Consider the following 22,846-nt stretch of genomic DNA (forward strand, 5'->3'; position numbering starts at 1 on the left):
AACTAATAAAGAATATTTTTCTTTTGAATACATAGTTTCTTAGCTATCTCTTTGTACTGAATAAATTTGAAAAAACGAAATAATAAATTTAAAAATTAGCGTTTTAAACTGAAATGGAAGAAAAAGATACCACAAAATTAATCGGATATTTTCATATTTTCTAATTAAAATCATCTGCAATAAATAAAAAAACAAAATTTCATGGAATTAGTTTGGATAAAGAAGCTAGGTAAAACTCTAAAAATTGTTCGCTTTTATAATTCGAATTTTCTTTATAGAATATATTCGTTATTTTAATGTTTTCTTGCAATAGCATGGGCACGAAAGGAAACATTGTTAGAAATCCACAGATTAGTTACTGATTTGCAGCAAAAGAAAGATTAAATCTATTAGAAAAATTGCCTATTTAAAAAACTTAAGTGATTTTTAAATTTTTGATGCTATTAAGTATTATAAGATACAGAATCGTATTCAAAACAAAAGATGACCTGGAAGACCATCTAAATTATGTCGTGGAATGAAACACTTTATTCTAATGAATGTTAAAAAGAATCTAAGACTGAATGCTCCTAAGCTTGTTGCGGAACTTCGTGAATTATATGGAATACGTGTAAATCCAGGAACTGTAATAAGACTAATGCGATTTGCAGGATATCATGAGCGAGTAGCACACAGAAAATTTTATGTCAGTAAAAGAAAAACTGAAGATTTCGACTCGCTTTCGTAAAATCAATGAAACAAAAGACACCAGACTACTGTAAAAAAGTGTTGTTTGCTAATGAAAGCAAATTTAACGTCTTTCGGCTCAGACGGACGAATGTTGCTGTGGAGAAAAACCAAAGAGGAATTTCGAAAGTAAAACTTAGTACCAAGTGTCAAACATGGCGGAGGAGGAGTTATACTAGTGTGAGAATCTATGGCACATTTCGGTGTTGGTAATATAGGAGTTATAGATTGTATTATGGATCAATATAAGTACCTTGAGAATTTGAAGAGAAATTTTGTGCAGGCAAAACCTTAATATACGAAATAGTTTTAACTGCTACCAGGACAATGGTCGAAAGCATACTGCGCCCAGTGTCAGACTCTGCCTGTTATATAAGTGTCCAGAAGTAATTAAGGCACCACCCCAATCTTAATCCTATTGAACATATTTGGCAGGAACTAGAATCGAAAATTCGAAAACAGAACATATCTTTCGGCAGCAACTGAAAGCAATGATTCAAGAGGAGTGGCATAAAATAAGCTCAGAAATAACAAAATAACTTGTGAGTCAATCCCCAAAAGGTTAAATGAAATGAAAAAGTGTAAAGGTTATCCCACAAGATATTAAGAAGCGGAATGGATGTAAGTTTTTGTTATTTTTGGCTGTTACTAAAAATGTCTGTTTTTTTTTTTTTTTTTCTTTAAACAAACGATATTGATTTTTGAATATAATTTTCATCTTTTCGAAAATGTGTTTACTATAAAAAATGTTGAATTTATATGTAATTAAAATAAAAACCTTTCTTTTTGTTTTAATTTATTTTAGTTTTTATGTTCATTAAAGAATACGAAAATTCAAAGTGCCCGATCATTTTTGTAAGCCACTGTATGTAGAACTGAAGTAATCCAGCAGGCGCAAAGAAATAAATGAAAATTTGACCTAAAAAGCATAAAAGAAAAAAGAAAGGAGTAAGTTCTTAAAATTCTGTAACACAAAAGCAACAAAAGTTAGGTTTAAAACTTTTTTTACTTTGTATGTATTCATTCATCTAGGTTTATAATAACACTGCTGTATTTAAAAACACAAAGCATATTTGCATATTATCCCTGTGGCTTCCTTCGCATGCAGAAACATTAAATTTAAATTTAAGAATTTCTTTTCAAGCACGTTTCAGTGTGACTATCTAAAATAAAAAGATGAATTTGATAAAGTACTTGAAAAATATTAAAGCAATCAGTTTTCAAGAAAACTTCCCCTCCTCTTCATTTTTATTTTTATTTATATATTTATTTACTTATTTAGGAATCTTATTATTTTAACGTAGTATTTTATCTTTCAGGTGTAAAGTTATTTATCATCATGGCTACACTTGCGAAATGTATGCGGAATCGAAAAGGGATCCGGATTATTCTTTTAAGGTACTAATTTCATTGATTAGCGTACTGTCCCCCCCACACACACACACACCAACAGTGTTGGAAATTAGAAGTGGTTTACTGGGGGGAAAAAAAAAATTACTAGAAAATGAAAACAACTGGGCCATCTGCAGAAGCCAGTAGCAAGCACATTGATGGAAAATACAGAAAATAAAAATGTTCTTGACATATGAATGATGATAATGATGATTAAAACAGTGAACAGATAAAGATTTCTTTCTTTATTCATATTTTCGTTGTAAGTTCTGAATGAAGCATTTTAAGAAATTAATGAAACATTATAATGAGGCATTATAAGGAATATAATTCTGCTTTATTTAGCGTTCTGTTTACTGCATAGGTATTTATTATGCGTTTTTATTTAATTCACTGTAGATGGAATTTTGTCATCAATTTTTAACCTTATTCATAAGCTATCGAGTTCAAATTTTGCAAATTTTTGTGACATAAATTTTTGCTCCCGTACGAAAATAAATAACCGAAATATTTAATTTAAAAATCTGAAATCATGTACAGAGGTAGTACAAAAAAAAAATTAACTCTACACTACTGAAATTTATGCATAACTGAAAACCGAATAGCAGTTTAGAAGAAGATTTCTGATATTAATAAATTAAATAATGAACATTAGTGTTTGTAATTTAGATTGTTTTTAATTAGTAATTTAATTTACGTTAATTAATATTCGCCATTTATTTCTGTTTCTCATTTAATAGTCTGCATAACGTTTGTGACGTATAAAAAGTAATATTTTTTACATTACTATAGCATTCCAAAACTCAAAAGTAGTATGTTTTTCATTAATATAATTTTTTATTGTAATTTAACATATGTTTTTCGTCAATACACTGTTTTAATGCAGTTTAATTTACAAGGTGCAGCCGTTAATTTCTAGGACTAACGCAACTCTGTGATGACTATAATCTTCAGAATGCGGTAATGCTTGTATTTGAAAGATCGTTTGCCTGTGCATGTCCAGTGAAGTAAGTACCATTCGGAAGCAAGCGGTTGCCTTTGAAACATGCGTTAAAACATAGCTGTTAAGTTTTTGTTGTAGAAATCAATATGGAGCAGAAAATTTACATTAAATTCTGCTCCAAAGTGGTAAAATTGCCACAGAAGCCCATGAAGTTTTGGAACAAGTGTAAGAAGAGGAAGCATTATCCCGTTCACGCAATTTTGAATAGTTTAGCCATTTTTCGGAAATGCCGCGAAAGTGCCGAAGATGACGAGCACACTGGACGTCAGCACTGCGTGCGCACGCCAGAAACATTTGAGAAAGTTCGTGAGCTTGTGATTTTGGATCGCCGATTAACTGACTATTCGGGTACTCGGCAGTGAACTGAACCAATGAGATGGTTCGGCAGATTTTGACACAAGACCTAGGGAAACGCAAGGTTTGTCCCACATCCGTTCTTTACAACTTATTGGAGGAACAAAAGCAATTCAAAATGGATTCGTGCTGTGAACTCGTCGATAATACTGACGAAGTCCTGGAAAAAAATGGCCGCACTTTGTAGGGTTTTGCATCGGTATATTATCTTAATCTAATTTAATACGTATTTTTCATTAGTATAAAATATTACGTGAATGTAATAGCCCCTCCCTGAAAAAGCAATGTAATTCACTTGATCTCTTCTAAAAAACAATGACAAACTTCAGTACTTAGCACATAGCTATCTCGGAACATTATTTACATAAATTAAAAAGGGGAAGTATTCCTAGCTTCATTTTATTTGTATGTCAAATAAGATTACCATTTTAAAGTGATAAAACTGCATGAGAATAGCAATAATGTATTTTTGATATTTAAAAATTAGATACTGCTGGTGGATTTTCGCATACCATACTTAACATAATTATAAATTGTAGATTACACGCTAGATCACAAAGAACGTCATTGAATAGACATTGAAGGGGAAAAAAATCAATCTAGATTTCTTACTATTTTTATCGACTCTTGAAGGCAAGGTAAACAAGATATCAAAAACCTTAAAATTGAATATCTTGGTCATTTTTTTGTCACGTGGAACTCAAACTTCTTGTATTTCATTTTTTATAAAGCATGGAAACTTTTTTAAATATAACTGAAAGAACCAGAAGGCAGGAAAAGCTGCATTTAAGAAGTTAGCAGAGCTATGCGTTCATTAGACTTCATTATCGTCTCAGCGGTAAAGTTATTGAACACTAGTAGTCCGAGGTTAAGGGCGGTTTTATGGTTTTCCCTATGTGTAAATTGTATACGAGCCAGTTTTCCTTAGAAATTCTTCCACGAAGGCATCCCTCCTCTTAAGCAAATAGCCCTCGAGTGCTTTGCGATAATTAAATCTTATCAAACCAAAATAATACTTCATTATCAAATACATGAATAATTAGTGCTGGTAATAATTTTTAGGTACTATTCCGTTAGAGCGGCGTCAGTTAAAATGCATGCTTTTTTTCTCGCCAGTTGTTGCCGAATATAAAATTATAAAATAATAATAGAGCTCAAAAGACTAATAAAAAATAAGTTTTGTTAAAAGTAAAGGGTAAAAAAAAATTCTTAATTTTTAAAGAAAGTAAGTTTTTCTATTTAATTTTTTAATCTAGAATACTTTACACATAAATAAAAATAACAAAACGAAACAAAACTCAATCTAAACAGATGGCATAAAATTACAAATATCATTCAATATTGCAGGAAAAAATTTCACTTTTTGAGTAAACCGATGCCACATAAATTCTATCAAATCTTACTCTAAGTCTAAATGATGGTGAGCAGTGCCCCGCTGACGTTAATTTCTGCATTTAGCACTGTCTCACCGTTAGGGCATGACATCCAGTTCCGGGGTCTATAAAATTATAACTGTGATTCACAGTGAAATGTTCCTACCCAGCATTTCTTAATTCCTCTTTCTTATATCCTTTCCACCAATCTGAAAATATAATGCTGCCATCCGCGATGTTTTCGTGAATAGCAGTCATCAATTTTTTAGCACAACGATCGAGAACGGCAACTAAAAAACATTCTTTGCTTTCCCGGCGTAAACCCCTGAATACCCATTATTCCGGAAGAACATGTCCAACGTTGTTTTTACTTCCTTGTACGAAGTAAAAAGGAAGTATTGTAATCGCGAAAAGTTTCAGACAGCATATTTCAACGAAAATATGCATTTTGACCGCTATCGAATGCAATTTAACGATGGTTTTGCGTGATATCTGTACGTAAGGACAGAATAAAAGACTCGTTTCCTAAAAAAAAATTATAAAACTGCTTTAAAATTAATTCTGAAGAGAATTTTTCGTGGCGTCTGTACGAACGTATTTACGTACGTGCGTACGTACGTATCTCACATAACTCAAAAACGAGTAGCCTGAGAACGTTGAAATTTTGTATATAGGACTGCTATAACATGTAGATGTGCACCTCGTATTTTGGTTGCAATCGGTCGCACCAAACGTATATAAATACTATATTTATATATATATATATCCACTCTGTTACTCGGCACAGTGATCTCAGTTTCTTTACTCTTATATGTTTGTAAATTGTACATTTTTTGCTTTAAAAATGATTGAATTATGTTGTTCTTATCTTCTGGTTAAGGCTTTAATGCCTTTCGTAATTCTGAAAGTAATATTTGTACAATTATCAACAATTTAAAAGCTGTTAGTGCGGTTAAATAACATGGCGGACATATTTGTTCACATTTGAAACAGCAGAATTGTAGATTTGTTGCCAATCTAGAGAGACTAAGCTTCGCAACAACAAAAATAACGCCTTCATTTATTATTGCGAATTAAATCATGCTTAATCCTTTCTGGAATTTTTTCGAGGAAATAAGTGTTTAAGATTTACTTCGTAATTTTTGATATAGATATTTTGAGTTTATGGTGATTTCCTGTTATGTTTTTACCACCAATCCTCGAATTCCATATCACAGATTATGTTCGTACTGCATTAATATAAATATTAACAAGACATAGTGCACAATAAAAATTAAGCTTTATTTAGGAACATCGCGCATACTCCCCGACAGCCTGCCTGTTTCGCTCTGCTCACTACTCGTAAGAAACTTCTCCTCTAGGGTTGCCACACTTATCGGAGGGCGCAAGGCGCGCTCCTTATCGCCATCACCACAGAGTTTCCCCCCAGTTCCTTTAATGGCTATTCAAAGGAACGACATAGGTTATGAAATTATTTCAGAGTATCCGTGCTGTCGGGTACTTTTTTTTATGATTATAAAATTAGAATATAAAATTAGAAAAGATCAAAATGCAATTCAATATATAACAAGGTATTGACACATATAATAAACATGAAATAACAAGAAATATGTTAAGATATGAATTTTAAAAAAGTGTTTTAAATTGTTATGTAAGAAGCAAGTTTCTTAGGGAAGTGAACATATCTTCCCGATCTGGTGACAGTTTGTGTCTTAGAGAGTTCGTTTGCAGATTTATTCTGCTGAACTGTCTTTAAGTCTTTATTTGTTTTTAGTTCAGGCAATTTAGAGTCCGAAAGCAAATAGGCTGGTTTCACACGGTCTATAGACACAGTAGATTTCAGACCGTTAACATCAATTGTGAAAGTTTTGTTCGTTCTAGAAAGGACTTTATGCGGACCTGTATATGGTTGGCACAGAGGTGGCTTTACTCGATCGACACGTAAGTATACATGCGTACACGACTTTAAGGTAGCACTTACGTAACATTTTTCTTGGCAATGTGCAGATGTTGCTATTGGATTCAACTGTTGCATTCTATGCCGCAGATTCGTGATAAATTGTGTGTCATACGGAGATATCTTAGATGACGTTATCATATCACTAGGCAGCTTGAGAGTTGTGCCGTACACCAGTTCAGCACAAGATGACTGTAGATCTTCCTTTACGGCTGTCCGAATACCAAGCATAACAACTGGTAGTGTTTCAGTCCAGTTATTGGTCTCGTGAGCCTTGAGAGAAGATTTTAAATGTCGATGAAATCGTTCAACAATGCCGTTGGACATTGGATGATAGGCTGTTGTTGTGATTCTGTTCGTACCCAAAATGCGCGTGAATTCTGCGAAAAGTGCGGATCTCATTTGAGAACCTTGGTCTGTTGTTATGATCGATGGGCAGCCAAAACGAGATATCCAACAGTTGAAGATGGCTCTGCAAATGGTTTCCGTTTTCATATCCGGGATGGGAATGGCTTCAGGCCATCTGGAGAATCTATCTATTAGAGTCAAAAGGTACACGTTGCCTTCTGATGGAGGTAACGGTCCAACGATATCCATATGGATTTCTGAAAAACGTGCATCAGGAAGAGAGAATGTGCCCAGTGGTGCTTTAGTATGCCTAGTAATTTTCGATTTTTGGCAAGATTCACAGGATTTCACCCAATTTTTGATATGACGTTTCATATCGGGCCATACATAACGAGAACAAATAAGCTTCGTAGTAGCTGCAATTCCTGGATGTGACAGATTATGCAGATGATTAAAGATGAGTCTACGAAAGGAATTTGGAACAAATGGACGAGGAATGTCTGTTGATATGTCACAAAGAATATTACCATCAGAATATTGGCACGGTTTAAATTCCAGTTTCAAAGATGATGTGTTGTTTTTGAGAAGGTTTTGTACCTCCGGATCATGCCGTTGAGCTTCCGAAAATTTTTTAAAATCCAAAAATGGAGATTTTGTTATGGAATCAATTTCGATTCTTGAAAGAGCGTCAGCAACGACGTTTTTTGGACCTTGCACATGCCTAATATCAGTAGAGTACTGAGAAATAAAATCTAAATGGCGCAATTGTCGAGGTGAACATTTATGAGGGTTCTGTTTAAAAGCGTATATTAACGGTTTTTGATCCGTATAAATTATAAAATTTCTGCCCTCTAACATGTGTCGGAATTTCTTAATTGCAGAATAAATAGAAAATAATTCCCTATCGTACGCGGACCATTTCTGTTGACTTTTACTGAGTTTCATAGAGAAAAATGCTATAGGTTCCCATGTTTGTTGAGACAACTGCATAAGTGTGCCGCCGATTGCGACGTCTGAGGCATCTACCCAGATGCTTAGCTGGGCTCCGGGAATAGGGTGTCTCAAAAGGGTAGCCTGAGCAATGGCATTTTTGGCAGCAATAAAGGCTTGTTCAGCATTCTCGTTCCAATTTAATTGTGGGGATGAATCCTGAACACGAGAACGAGATTTCTTTTTATTAATATAGCCTTCTAACAATTTTATTAAAGGAGAAAGAATATGTGCTGCTTTAGGTATGAAACATCTATAAAAGTTAAACATGCCTAAAAATCGGCGAAGCTGAGTGAGAGTGGTAGGTTGAGGAAAATCTAAAATACATTTGACTTTGTCAGGAAGAGGTTCAATTCCGTTTTCACTAAGGTGAAAACCTAAGAAATCAATAGATGTTTGACCAAAGGTGCATTTTGAAACATTTATGCAAAGTCCATATTCCTGAAGTTTGGAAAATAAAGCTTTCAAATGCCTGCAATGTTCCTCAGAATCTTTAGAGGCTATGAGCAAGTCATCGACGAAAGCGTAAACACCTTCTAAATCCCGCGTGACTTCATCTATAAAACGTTGAAAAGTCGCAGATGCATTGCATAAGCCGAATTGCATACGGGTACTTTCGAATAAACCGAATGGTGTGCATATGGCGGTTTTGTGGATGTCGGCTGGGTTAATTGGTATTTGATGGTATGCCTTAATCAGGTCGACATGACTAAAAATTTTAGTACCATGCAATGCAGCAGTAAAATCGGCTAAACATGGAATAGGGTATTTGTCTTTTATTGTTTGAGCGTTCAATGCTCGATAATCTCCTACAAGTCTCCATTCCAGACTTCCCTTTTTTGGAACCATGTGAAGTGGGGATGCATAATTGCTGCTCGAAGGTCTCAAATGTCCCAATTGCATCATAGTTTGAAATTCTTGTTTTGCTATTTTTAAGCGATCTGGAGCTAACCGACGAGGTTTTGCAACCACAGGTGGACCTTTAGTTATGATATAATGAACGGTGTTATGTTTAACAGGTTGGTTAGGATCTGGTAATCTAGTAACTGAAGGAAATTCTTTTAAAATTTTGTGATATGGTGTATCACTAAATACAGTTTTTACTGAATAAATGCTTGCATTTTTCACGCAACCGACGGTTTTAAAATGCGTTTTTAAATCTTTGAGACATTTGTTTCTGAGATCAGGCACCAATTCAAAGAAATGGAGAAAATCTGCTCCAAGAATGGGTGTACTAACATTTGCTATAAGAAAAGTCCATGTAAACTGTCGTCTTAATTTGAAATCCAAAGAAAGTGTTTTTTGAACATAAACATGAATAGTAGAAGAATTAGCAGCGAAAAGTGTTTGTTGGGACGAATTCCGTTTTTGAGAATTATTTGCTGGAAGTAAGGACACGTCAGAGCCGGTATCGACCAAGAATGAAAGGTTTGTTCTACGGTCACGAACGAACAGGCGACGTGAAACTTGAGGCAAAGAATAAGTCGCCTCTATTCTTTGCTGGTTTCGTTTCCCTGCCATGAACAAGGTTTTGTACATTTGTCATCTCTACACTTTTTCCCAAAACGTCTATGATACCAGCAAACAGAATAATCTCTCCTTTTGGAATTGCTTCTTTCCTTATTGCGATCTCCGCGATTTGGCGAGCGACCACGAGAAAGAGAAATGCGATCAATACGTTTGTTTAATTTTTCTATTTGTTTAAATAATTTATCCTCAAGAGACTGATCGACTGTGCGAGAAACGGCACAAGTCCCTGGGGTTGGATTTACTTCTAAAATTCTGTCGGCAATTTCTGCAGCTTTATCTACAGTTAAATTGGAAACCGCTGCCAAAATAGACTGAACAGTCGAAGGCAAACGTTGAAGGAATAATTCTAAGATTAAGTTATCAGGAACATTTAAAGATTCTGCTCGACGTTTCATATTTCTAAGCAAATCGGAAGGTTTTCGAGAGCCTAATTCTTCTCCAGATAATAATTGGCGAATTTCTTGCTGAGAAGATTCTCCTGAACGATTTATTAACTCAGTTTTAAGCTTTGCATATGGATCAATAGGGTCTGGTTTCATAAGTAAATCCCGTACTATTGATGCAATATCTGGAGGAAGATGAGCAACTACATAATTATATTTAGTAATGGATTCTGTGATAGGTTTGGGGGTGGCAAGAGCAAAGGTACTTTCACACATAATAAACCATAAAGATGGGTCTGATCGGTTATAAACCGGAATTTGGACGGCATAAACATCAGACATTGTGCAAGGTTTTTAAGCCAAAATAAAAGCAAAAATTTAACTAAAGAAAATGAAATTAAATGATAAGTAGAAAACAGAATTATAAAATGATCTATAATTACTACTCATCTGTGATCCGGAGGACGAAAACCGATGTAATCCATTACTTCTGGTTTGGAGATCTTGAGTGATGGCTTGTAGTCAAAACCGAAAGTGCTTGAGAACTGTTCATACGATTTAACACAGTCCGGGTTACCATTATGGAAATTTCCTGTTATGTTTTTACCACCAATCCTCGAATTCCATATCACAGATTATGTTCGTACTGCATTAATATAAATATTAACAAGACATAGTGCACAATAAAAATTAAGCTTTATTTAGGAACATCGCGCATACTCCCCGACAGCCTGCCTGTTTCGCTCTGCTCGCTACTCGTAAGAAACTTCTCCTCTAGGGTTGCCACACTTATCGGAGGGCGCAAGGCGCGCTCCTTATCGCCATCACCACAAGTTTTTATGTATTTTTGCCTTGTCGCGAAGTGAGAACTGAATTAATTGAATGAGAAATACTCAATCGTCTGTGAAAAACTGTTTTTTTTTTTTTTTGTTGTTGTTGTTTTGTTTGCTTAATTTCTTTCATACATCGTTCTAGCTTTGTTATAGTATTTGAATAGAACATGTGGCAATGATAAGATAATTGTTCAAATGATATAAATTTTGTGCATTCAGAGTGTCGTTATATTACTGCCGGGTTCAAAGCAGCCATGACACTGATGAGATTTGCTGAAAGTGAAGAGTAATCACCAGCTTAGAAGCATTTGAGGGAATTTCAGTATGTTTACGATTTCTTTTTACTTTTTCAACACACAGGTTCCCCTGTTTACAGCAGCAGAGCTCGGGGTCAATACTTGGGTGGGTGACCACCCACGTGACTGGCCTCGACGAATCATCTTTCTTCAACTACTGAAGATACATCACAGCTTGTACGGCGGCCAGATACTTGACTAGCGTCTACATCCCAAAACGGCAGCCTATGAGAGAGGCGATTCTATTATTTTCATCGGGGAGTAGGAGAGTTAGAATGGTTTTCTGAGGAATGCAACGGCAGTGGACTATATGTTTGCTTACATTTGGAAGTTCAAAAAATTGCTAAGTTCGATTGCCTTAGTTTCTACGGTTACTTACAGGGAAATATTAGGCAGTTTTTTCGGTTTGCTGATAGAGGGCAAATAGACAAATTACCTTTATAATTCGTGTTTATCTATTTAAACTTCAGAAGATTTAAGATGAAGCGAATATATTTAACACAACAGAACACAATCTTAAGACTTGTAAATCTTTTAAAAGACAACAGCAAATTTTTAAACATTACTGTAAAAAATATCTTCTCTTTCAATTATAATAAATAATGAGATAATGCATGGATGAATTGTTAATTATATGATAACTATGCATTTATAAAAAGTTTTTAATAATGAACTATAAATAATATTTTTAATTATCGATGTATTGTTTTTTAAAAGATTTACAAGTCTTAAGCTTGCATTCTGTTGTGTTAAATATATTCACTTCATCTTAAATCTTCTGAAGTTTAAGTAGATAAACGCGGATTTATAAAGATAAATTATCTATTTGCCATCTATCAGCAAACCAAAAAAACTGTTTAATATTTCCCTGAAAGTAACCGCAGAAACTAAGGCAATCCACCATTGCAATTTTCTGAACTTCCTAATGTAAGCAAACATCGCGCACAGCCGTTGGCGTACCTCAAAAAAACCATTCTAACTTAGGTACTCCCTGATGAAAATAATAGAATCGCCTCTTTCATAGGCTGCCGTTTTGGGATGTAGACGCTAGTCAGATACTTGAACCCTCCTTCCCCAAAGTCTACTTGACCAACTCACGTGCATTAGCACATACGCCTTAGGGCATATCTCCAACAGAGACGGTTAAAGTAGCAGAGGCTACTAAATGCCGCCTAACCATTCACTCGATTTCGATTTCGTGTCGTTATAGTAAACAAATATAGTGAATTTTAAAGAGTGCATTTATTCTATTGTGGTTTATGCGCTGTCGACGAAGTAGATTTAATTCAATCCAATCAATTTAAATGAAATTCAAGAAAAAAGTGCGTATAATATAATATTCTGTACAAGGAAGTCATGTGGTGTACACATCAGATTTTTTTCTTTTTGTGAAAAGACTTTAAAGTAGTTATTCCCATTTATTAAAATTCAATTACGTCAATTGCTGACGCCACAGATAGGTAAAAAGAAACGCATTGAGGAAAGAAAGACTTCAGACACTGTTTTGGTGATTGAGGCTTTTTTTTTTTTTTTTTTTTTTTTTTTTTTTTCCACACGAAAAACGTACGTAACAACGTCATATAGGAACTTTGCTTTGAGTCAAAAGTTAACGACATCGGATGGTTTTGAGAACGTCTATTGCTATGAATTATTTCTTTGTCCTAAAAGGATCTTATGGCAGCTTCTTCGCCATTAGGTAATATCGAAATTGTGTAATCCATCATACGGGGAAAAAAAAAAAAAAAAAAAAAATGGCGAAATGTGGCAAAAAAAATAACGAGTGATGGTATTTCAAATAAGAACTAGAAATCTCGAATCACGATATTTCAAGCATAAATAGAAAATACTCAACAAGTGGAAATATTTCAAACGAAAACTAGAAAAATTCCCGAACCACGATATTTGACGTGTTGCTGTAGCATAATTTTCTTCTCATTTTTTCTTCATATTTAACTGACGCCACTCTAATGGAACAGTACCTTTTTTTTTTTTAATTGCATGATTTTGCTAAAATTAATTTTTATTTATTTATTTATTTATTTATTTTTTCCCCCTCTAGGTTTGGAAACGAACAGCTGACTGCAAACACTGCCCGAATTGCAATCAAGCCATCGAGAAAAACAAAGGCTGCGACCACATGCACTGCATCAGCTGTAGGTCTGACTTCTGTTGGGTGTGCTTGCGCCAATTTCCTAAAAGCCAAATTTTACATCATGTGGTTTTTTGCACTGATTACGTTAGATAATAGCGTTATTTGAAGGCGATATGCAGACGAAAACTTCCTGCATTTTTTAGATAAAGAATATACTGGGCGTTAGTTAGACATTACAAATTTTTCAGAAGTCAGCATTACAGTTTGGTGAATTTTAAATTTTGAAAGAAATAAGGATAGACATTTTATTACTCGTGTTACTGTTGTAATAAATAATCTGATGTGAAGACCATATAACTTCCTTGCACGATCAGTTAAATTATACACTTTTTTTTGGCTGCATTTCATTTAAATTCACTCATTTCCCCGAATTTCATTAGAGATACATTTCTTATTCAATCCATTCATTTCTCACTTAAGGCGGTAAGGCAAAAATACATAAAAACTAAATATATATATATTAAAAATTATAAAATACAAAAAACTCAAAGCACAAATACAGTTAAAAAAAATTGCAATTAAAATTCGGAAGCGGTCTGGGCAAAAAGAAGCAATTCGGCAACGGGGCAGAAAGAAAAAATGACGGTGCATAATTTTTTTAACTTTTGGTCTCACTGGCAAAAAGACATTGAAGTTAAATGCACCAGCTTAGTTAATTCACTATACTACTAAGAGTTTCAAATGTAAACAAACAGCCACTACGTTAAACGTAGCGCTACTTACACTTTTAAATTCCTAATAATTCTATGAACTATTGCATACAGATTAACTAAAGGCGTAAAAATCTTAACCGGGACATAATAACGGCAAAATTAAATCACTTTTAAAGCAAAAAATGCACAATTAACCAACATATAAGAATTAAAAAAAAAAAAAAAACTCTCCGATCCAGATAATATATTATTATTATAAGGCACAGCCCCGATCCTCCTAACCGGCACAAGCCGGTCGTATGATCAAAAAGTGGGACTGGCCCGAAAAAACACAAATATAAGGGAAAAAGAAACGTATAAAGTCCAAAATCTGAGTCTCAGTGTGGAATTCCAACTATATCTTTCTTCGTATTTATAATCTTCATATATTTATATATATGTGTGTGTCTGTGTGGGATAAAATCAAAATCAGAAATAATGACCAACAGGAATTTTGATGGTGTAGAAATGTTGATCCATAATGAATAGGCAATTGGAGGCGAAGGCAGGTTAAATCTTCATTTTTTATTTCAGCAAACATGTTGCGCCCACAATCAAGTTGGCACATTAATTGTGCATATTCCAAAAAGCTTACATTTTAGATAAATTTGTAGTAAGATAGAAGGAGCAGACAGATGGCAGTCCAGCTAGGCCAAAGCGTTGAAAGCAAGTTGTTGGCAACCGCCGTTGATTCCGCTAGAGCATGCACATGATAATCAAATTCTCTGCTATGCAGTACTTTCTTTGTAGTTAGCCAACGTCAATGGTGAGTATCGCATGTAAGCGACAAGTGCTAAGCGCTGTGTAATCATGTGTCTTACTATGTTTCTACTCTATTGTTCTACGTCTTCATAGCGTAAATGAATGTTTGTCATGTAAATTGAAGACGTCATTTTATTCTACATTGGTTATGAGCACAGGCAGTGCTTACTACCTTTGTTAAATTCTTTCGGCAAACCAAGCTGAGTCGACTGAAATGAAAATGACGATGACAAATACAGTTTGAATTGAAAAGGTAAACAAGGACAACTTCTTTGCAAGTGGAAACAATACTGATTAAAAATGATCATTGGGACTAGGTATCTGGGAAAATTCCGAAACCAGAACCTGATGATGAAGGATTTGCTAAATGGAAAACTACTCACCAAAAAGCACGAGCGGATATAATCCTATCCATCTCACCCCGTGAACTTACACTAGTAAAGAACTGTGTAACATCTCATGAACTATGGACTAAACTGCATTCGATTTACGAATCGAAAGCATCAGCTAGAAAGGCCACAATTTAAAAAAAAAAAAAAAAAAAAAAAAAAAAAAAAAAAAAATTGTTTTTACAAAAATGAGTGATTCTAAACAAATGACTGATCTTCTAAATGATTTTTTCATTCTTGTGGACAAACTGAAAGAAATGGAAATCAACATTGTAGATGATTTGCTTACAATATTGCTATTGTATAGTATACCGAACTCTTATGAAAGCTTTCAAATCGCCATCGAATCTCGTGATGAACTGCCTTCTCCAGAAATGCTGAAAATTAAACTGCTGGAAGAAACTAACGCTCGCAAAAATAAAGATTCATAGTGTTCTGAACCACAACATGCGTTCTATTTAAAAGCTCGGAAGTATAATCAACGACCGGTTCCTAAACCGATACGGTACTTACGTATTAACGCAACCAGGCCAAAATTCGCATAAATTGCCAAATTTGGCGACCCTACTTACGGCAACCCTACGTGTTATACGTAGTTTTGTAAAAAGAGCATGTGGAGATTCACAAAATTTTCCTGCATTTTCGGGCAAATTTTTGTAATTTATGAGAAAATAGCAGTGTACATGGATAAAGTGAAGAGTGTGCGCAATGCCATTTTTGTGCAATTCTGGGATGTTTTTTTAAGTAAAAATAAGTCGACGTGTACATGGTTATGGCGAATACGGTTTTCAATCAGTGCTAAAAGCAATAGCCAAAAGATTTCCGTCGAAAAAATAATTCCGCAACTTATTCAAATTCGAAACCGGAAGGGTTTAATTGCTATTTTATATTTTAAAACAAAATAATATAAAAAATTTATTAAAAATTATCTGTAATTAATAAATGTACATTTTCTTTCTATTCATACTTTTTTACTCAAACTTACAAATAGCGTCAACCTGGTTGCGATAATACGTAAGTACCCTAGAGACGTCTGCAAACTGAAAACGGTATCCGCTTAACTACAGATGCAACTTCTGCCATATCTATGGGCATAGAGCATCGGAATGTAGGAAGAAAAGTAAAGAAATTAAAAACAAACCCCTTAGGAAAACTGCGATGTCTGCAGAAAATCAGAATTCCTTGGAACAAGAAAGGGCAGTATCGTGCACAAATGGTAATTCTAAAGACATTTTTTGTCTGGATAGTGGTTTAACATCACATATGTGTAACAGCAAAGAATTGTTCCAAGAAATTTACGAGGTATGTGATACTTATCTTAAATTAGTTGTTGATAAAATAGTTAAAGCTATCGGAAAAGGAACCGTTAAATTTAAAGTCCGAATAGGTTCTAAAACTGAAAATATCAAACTCAAAAATGTATTCTGTAATACCTGATTTGAAAAATAATTTAATCTCAATGTCTAAAGTAACTGCAAATAATCTTTCAGTAATTTTCAAAGAAAAATGTGCTCAAATAATTAATTCTAATAATTCAGCTAAACGAAAAAATGATCTTTGTTATGTCATGCCAATATTTGAATCTGTATCAATTGCTAAAGAAATAGATTAGTGGCATATCAGATTTTGCCATTTAAATGAAAATGATCTTAAAAATCTTCAATTAAATAACATGCTTAGAGGTCTTTCTTTTGTCAAAATGACTCCTTTTCTACTTATGTTATGCATTCAGGGCAAACTCTGTTCCCAAAGAGTCTGAATATAGAAGTACTGAATTGTTAAACCTAATTCATTTTGATTTATGTGGTCCCATGAGAACCGAATGAACAGGTGGACCATTTTATTTCGCAACATTTATCGACGATAAATCTCTGTACGTTCATGTTTATTTTCTGAGATCTAATTAGATCGTTAAGGATTTTGAAAATAAACTTAACTTTAAAATCAAAATTCTTCAAACGGATTACGGGCTAGAGCAGCAATTTTCAACCGGTAGTACGCAAGAGAAAAATTGATGGTTTGCAAAGAAATAAAGTATTTTGGGTACTATTCGGTTTTGAGGGCCGTAAAAAAATTGCAGCAAAAATGTATGCGCAAAAGCGCTAAATCTAGCAGACGCGCCCATTTAACAGCGCGCCAAATCTAGCGTACGAGTTGATTTCAGATTGCGAAAGTTTATATAGTTCTATATTTCTTAAGACGCCATTGACATTTATCAAAATCATTTTTTGATTTAAAATCCTTTTTTGATATCCTATGGATTTAACAATTTGGGAATTGCCCATGACGAAAAGTCGGCAATAGAATTTTGGGTAAAGTCCAGATTCACCCACTGCTTGACGCGTTTTTAAGAATTGCACACACTCGGTATCCATGTGCACATCGACCTATTTTCACTTTGAAAAAAATCCTAGAATCGCACAAAAATGGCACTGCGCACACCCTTGACTTTATTTATGTACACATCGACCTATTTTCACTTAAAATGTAAAAGAAAATTGACAAAAATTCAATTGTTTTTACCCTTGTAAAAAGCGGCAAACAAATACGTGAGCGATTCTGCACTTTACCGAGAATATTTTCAAAGAAAAGGCATCATTTATTATAGAAAATTACGTTTGAACAACCAACGAGATGAAATTATGCTTTAGCGATAAGTCGGTAGCGAAATTATGCTTTAGCCATAGTCGGTAGCGAAACAGCGAATTACTTATCCATTCAGTTATGTTTAGCAATTTTTATATAAATTATATTAATGATCTGAAATAGTTATTTACTCTTATGCTTTCATACAGTCATGTTTAGCCTTTTTCATATAAATTAGAATAATAAAAATGTATTATATGAAATTAACCTTTCATCTAAATTAAAACATCAATCTTAGATAGTTATTTACTTTTATACTTCCTTTCTTGCCGCAATTATTAGGGTTGCCGCAATTTTTTTTGGCAGCATTGGCATCAACAATAGTTTGGCGATTTTTTACGGTCCTCGAAACCGAATAGTACCGTATTGGTAACTATTAAATTCAAAAATCTAGTGAAGAAAAAGAACAGTTGATAGAAATTTCCTGTGATTGAAATTGAACTGAAGATTAAAAAATAACACGCTTGTTAACTTTTGGTTGAACCATAAAAAAGAGTTTAAAAGCATCTCAAATAAAGTGGTTCAATATTTATTGCCTTTTGCACAACCTATTTCTGTGAACAAGGATTTTCTTCCATGTTTTATTTAAAAAAATAATTACAGAACAAAATTAAAAGTGGATCCTAATTTCGCTTAAAGCATAATGAAGACATAAAGAAATTTATCTATCTTAAACAGACCCAAATTTCACATAAAATTTTAGAATTAAAGTATTATAACTTAAATTTTGATAATTAAAATGGTAATTTTTTTTTTTGTTAATATTTCTACCGAGAAATTGAAAAATAATCATTGTAAAACATAGTGGTGGTATACATGTTTTTCAGGTTTTGATTAGATCGTACCCATTAGTCAAAAGGTTGAGAACCGCTGTGCTCGAGTGTTTAGGGAAAGAATTTAATAAATTTCTTAATGACGGAGGAATAAAACACGAAACGAACATTCCTTACACGCCAGCTCAGAATGACGTCGCCGAAAGATTAAATCGCACTTTAGTTTCATTGACACGCTGTTTACTATTGCAGTCTAGATGTCTTCAGCCTTTCGCGCCCCAAAGCCACATCAGTAAATTCGCAAAGATCCGCGGGCCATATGTCTGTCAAAAAATAGTGTAATCAGAAAATTTATTTGAAAAAAGGAGGTTTGTTTTGAAAGACTACAACTGATTCTAAGCGAAGAGATAGTGTTACGCATTGGTTCCAATAACTCAAATGGAAATCGAATTAAAATCTTTTACGACATTTTTAACCATGAAAAAAAAGTGTTGGTCCTTAATGAGTAGGAAATTGGAGGGCAGATTAAATCTTCATTTTTTATTTTAGCAAACATATCGCGTCCACAATCAAGTTGGCACACTAATTGTGCCTATTCCAAAAAACTTACATTTTAAATAAATGTGCAGTAAGATAGAAGGAGCAGACAACACAGCAGCCCAGCTAGGCCAAAGCATTGAAAGCATATGCGTTATGTTGAGGGCGAAATCTTAATTCAGACTGAGTTTTGGTCCTCAGTGCATTTTGATTGGATAATTAATATTGCTGTAAAATTATGATTGGCTGCTTTAGTTTCATTTACATCATCAGAATTTCGTAAGAATCATATGACATGGATTAGTCTCAAAAGGGCGCAGTGCAAATAGAGGTTACTAATTTTAGAATACAGAAAGGAAATTAATTTACGTTGCTGATTTAATCTTTAACATATTCTGTATTTTTCTTACTCATATATATATATATATGTATGTATGTATGATTATAAAACAATTTTAAAAAAACAAAACAAAATGTAAACATGCGCAGTATTTTCGCGCAATAAGATGTTGAAAAATTATGATGTCGCATATTTAGAGTGTCCCCATGCCGTACAGACACTATACATTTACAAAGATCCATGCTTTCTCCGGGATTTAAACCCGGGCCCTTCAGCACTGCAATTAGTGACGTTAACCACTATAACGGTTGGGCGGCTTAGTGATATAGTGATATATCACTATAACGGTATAGTGATATTAGTATAATTTGAATTCGCTCGCTCGATTAATCTTTATGGGTAATAATATAAATGTATTTATATTTTAACGTTTACTTAATTCTAAATGCATATAGTAAATCTTTTAATGGGCATAGCCAGCTCTGAAGCATGGTGGTAAGAATAAAAGGTGACGCCATTTCCTCACTATGCCTGACGCAATGCTGCCGAGCTTTGGTCTCCAAAACGAATGTTTTTTTGTTTACATCCAGAGCATGCTGACAGAGTTTCGTGGTACTTCCACACAAATCGAAACGCGGGGACACTTTTGCATAAAAGAAACATTCATTATTGGGTGGTTAAATAGCAGTTTGTATAGTTAGTGGCATTTGCGGAAACTCATATCATAGTCATTTTTCGATAACTTGTAACAGCGATTTTGATTATGAATTTGTTTTATAAAATTCTTACCTACTGGACGACAAAAATGTAGATTTTAGCAAAATGTTTATGTTATGTGTAAAAAATGAAAAATACCTTCAAATACATTTAAAATGTCAAAATATCGCAAAAATATAGCACCCTATAAAGCTTAGTTTCCTTATAACTGGTACCAGCGTTAAAATTTGTATCCTTCTTTCGATGCCTTTGATAGTGTATTTGCTATTTTTCTTTTATGTTCCAAATATCAAAATGTTTTAAAAAAATACATTTTTCATCATCCACATAATACTGTAAATATGTACCTTTTTAAAATTTTTACGGGAGAGGCATAATAGTTGTTCATTTTAAACCCATCGTTTTATTATCCATACAACTGAAAAATAATCACTTTGCGTTTATTAATCATAACTAAAAAATGAAATTACCTCCAAATCCTATAACCCTTGTTTAATTTAATACGAGTAAATATATAGGACTAATTGGGTATCGTCTGGATCGCTCGAATTCAATCCGAAATCAAGACAGCACATAGGCATACAAGGACAAAGTACCCAATTTTTCTGTACGGGCGGAATTAAGCATTCTCCTGATTACATCGCATGTTCACATACTCGCTACACAATACATTTTGCATTGATCATTGCACTGTCGCACATTTGGAAAACTCATTGCTACACATAATATACTGTTACGTAGAAAATAATTAAATTTTTCTTTTACATTTAACTATCTTTTAACTGACTACTTGGTGCCGCGACAGAAAAAAAAAAAAAAAAAAAACTAACTACTAAACTTTGTACTTACATAATCAAAACTTTTAAAATCTAAGAGACATCAAAGAAAGATATCCTCCCTGGTGTTTTGGTAGAAACACGATTATTTGACAAAAACAAAATGTTAAATGCACTTTCCACAACAAAATCTTTAACTCACTAAATTTAAACAAATTTAGATCTCCAACCTGAAAACATAAATTTCAATACAAAATCTAGAGATAGCCTTAAACCCTTAACATTTCAAATACCACACAAATCTCTTTAAAACACCAGGGAAAGATACAATCTCACTATTAAGAAGCCTGCTCATCAAATCAAAATAAAATCAGTAAACCGATTGTATAGTAAGTACCCAACACTAAAACTGATTTTTTCTACTACCGCAATATAAGTACCCAGGTTCGAAAATATAACCATGTTCCGTAAGGATAACATGGGTGACCAACAGTAGACCACAATTAATACACAAAAGAAACATACAATATTAAAAATAATAAACACATTTATTGAAAATACACAACAAAAAATACATAAGAACTTTCCATAACAATTCTGCTACGAAATGTACAGGCGTGGTAAGATGGCTTCCCCTCAAAGAAGGTTTAGGGTTGCCATGAAATAGTAAGGAAAGGCAGGGTTGCCATATTTTGCGAAAAATCGTCCATTTGGCGACAAAATTGGCGACATGCCATGGAAGGATGGAGAACCTTCTGGAACAAATTCTTACCGATTTAGCCCAGAATGTTCTCGAACACAAGCCGAAAGCTATATAAACCCTGCTGGTCCGCAGTCAGTGTGTATGTGTGTCTCATCTAGTTAGACCGTGCGGAGACGATCGAGTTGACAGCCGGCCAGCGAATGCCGAATGGGCCCTCGAGTGCATCGAGGAGTCTCTTAGTGTATCGCGGTTAGTGCATCGTCGAGAGAGTGTGTTAAGCTCCGGGAACGACTGAACCGAAGAGTAGGAAGCTGTGCTCTGTGAGTCGTCGAGTGCATCGCGAGTTGTAGCGTGCACAGTCTCGAGAGTACGTGGAGTTCCGAGAACGAACGAGCAGAGTCGGGAGCTGTACTCTGGTGCTTTGCAATGAAGCTGTCTTCACCGTTATTGCCTGACAGTTTTAACTGTGACGCTGATTGTTTCTGCGAGTGTATAATAGATCTTCGACGACTGTAAAAAGTGACTTTGGAGCTGTCCTGATTAATATTGGCTAAATAAAGTGTGTTTCGATATTCCATGAAGTGCTGTCGTCGTTATTCACTCCAAATCCACACGAACCTCGTACGAACGTGAAGGAAGGGGAAAAAAAAAAAAAAAAAAAAAAAAAAAACCGTAACAACTGGTGTCAGAAAAAAAAAAAAAAAAAACAGTACTTATATATTCTATGCTACATATTATGATGAACATTATTGTTGACAATTCAGCATAGATTCTGAATAATGTAATTGATTATATAAGACATAACTTGATTATATACTACATAAATTGGTTATATTGTAGAGACATTAGGATTTTTTTTTTTTTTATTTTTTGCAAACAAGATGAAAAATAGCAACCGCCTTCGCCGGGAATCGAACCACGGACCTCTGGAATACCGGCCCAGCGTGCTACCGTTACACCATGAAGGCACGCTAGGGAAGTGGGAGAAATACCTTATAATATAAGACATAGTTTTTGATACAACAAGCTTAAGTAAAGAGCAAAATCAGACATTATAATAAACATTTAGACAGTTATGCTAATAAGTTAACTTTTCCTTCATTTGTAACCATATATTCGTGTAACATTTTATACAGAAATATTTGCCAATTCGGGGGAAACGCCATGTGCGGCT

At 34.1% G+C, this 22,846-nt stretch overlaps 1 protein-coding gene across 3 annotated transcripts in view; it reads left to right on the top strand.

Moving 5' to 3' along the window:
• LOC118194705 (uncharacterized) overlaps positions 1-22,249 on the top strand; it is a 61,645-nt gene extending 39,396 nt beyond the window's left edge. Inside the window, exons 6-8 of one of the 3 annotated variants that reach the window (XR_015039838.1) lie at positions 1,550-1,674; positions 2,046-2,124; positions 13,245-13,303. Coding sequence is in view for 1 of the 3 variants with exons in the window: in XM_035365893.2 (XP_035221784.2) it covers positions 2,046-2,124; positions 13,245-13,430 (265 nt within the window). In the remaining 2 variants the exon portion in view is untranslated. Of the gene's footprint in view, positions 1-1,531; positions 1,675-2,045; positions 2,125-13,244 lie in introns of all 3 variants that reach the window. The other 2 variants (XR_004759137.2, XM_035365893.2) reach the window with 2 other exon arrangements.
• The last annotated feature ends 597 nt before the right edge of the window (positions 22,250-22,846 follow it).

The sequence above is a fragment of the Stegodyphus dumicola genome, chromosome 2, assembly GCF_044657685.1.
Source record: "Stegodyphus dumicola isolate Sdum_Otavi_A_Nest chromosome 2, ASM4465768v1".
NCBI classification, from domain to species: Eukaryota; Metazoa; Arthropoda; class Arachnida; order Araneae; family Eresidae; genus Stegodyphus; species Stegodyphus dumicola.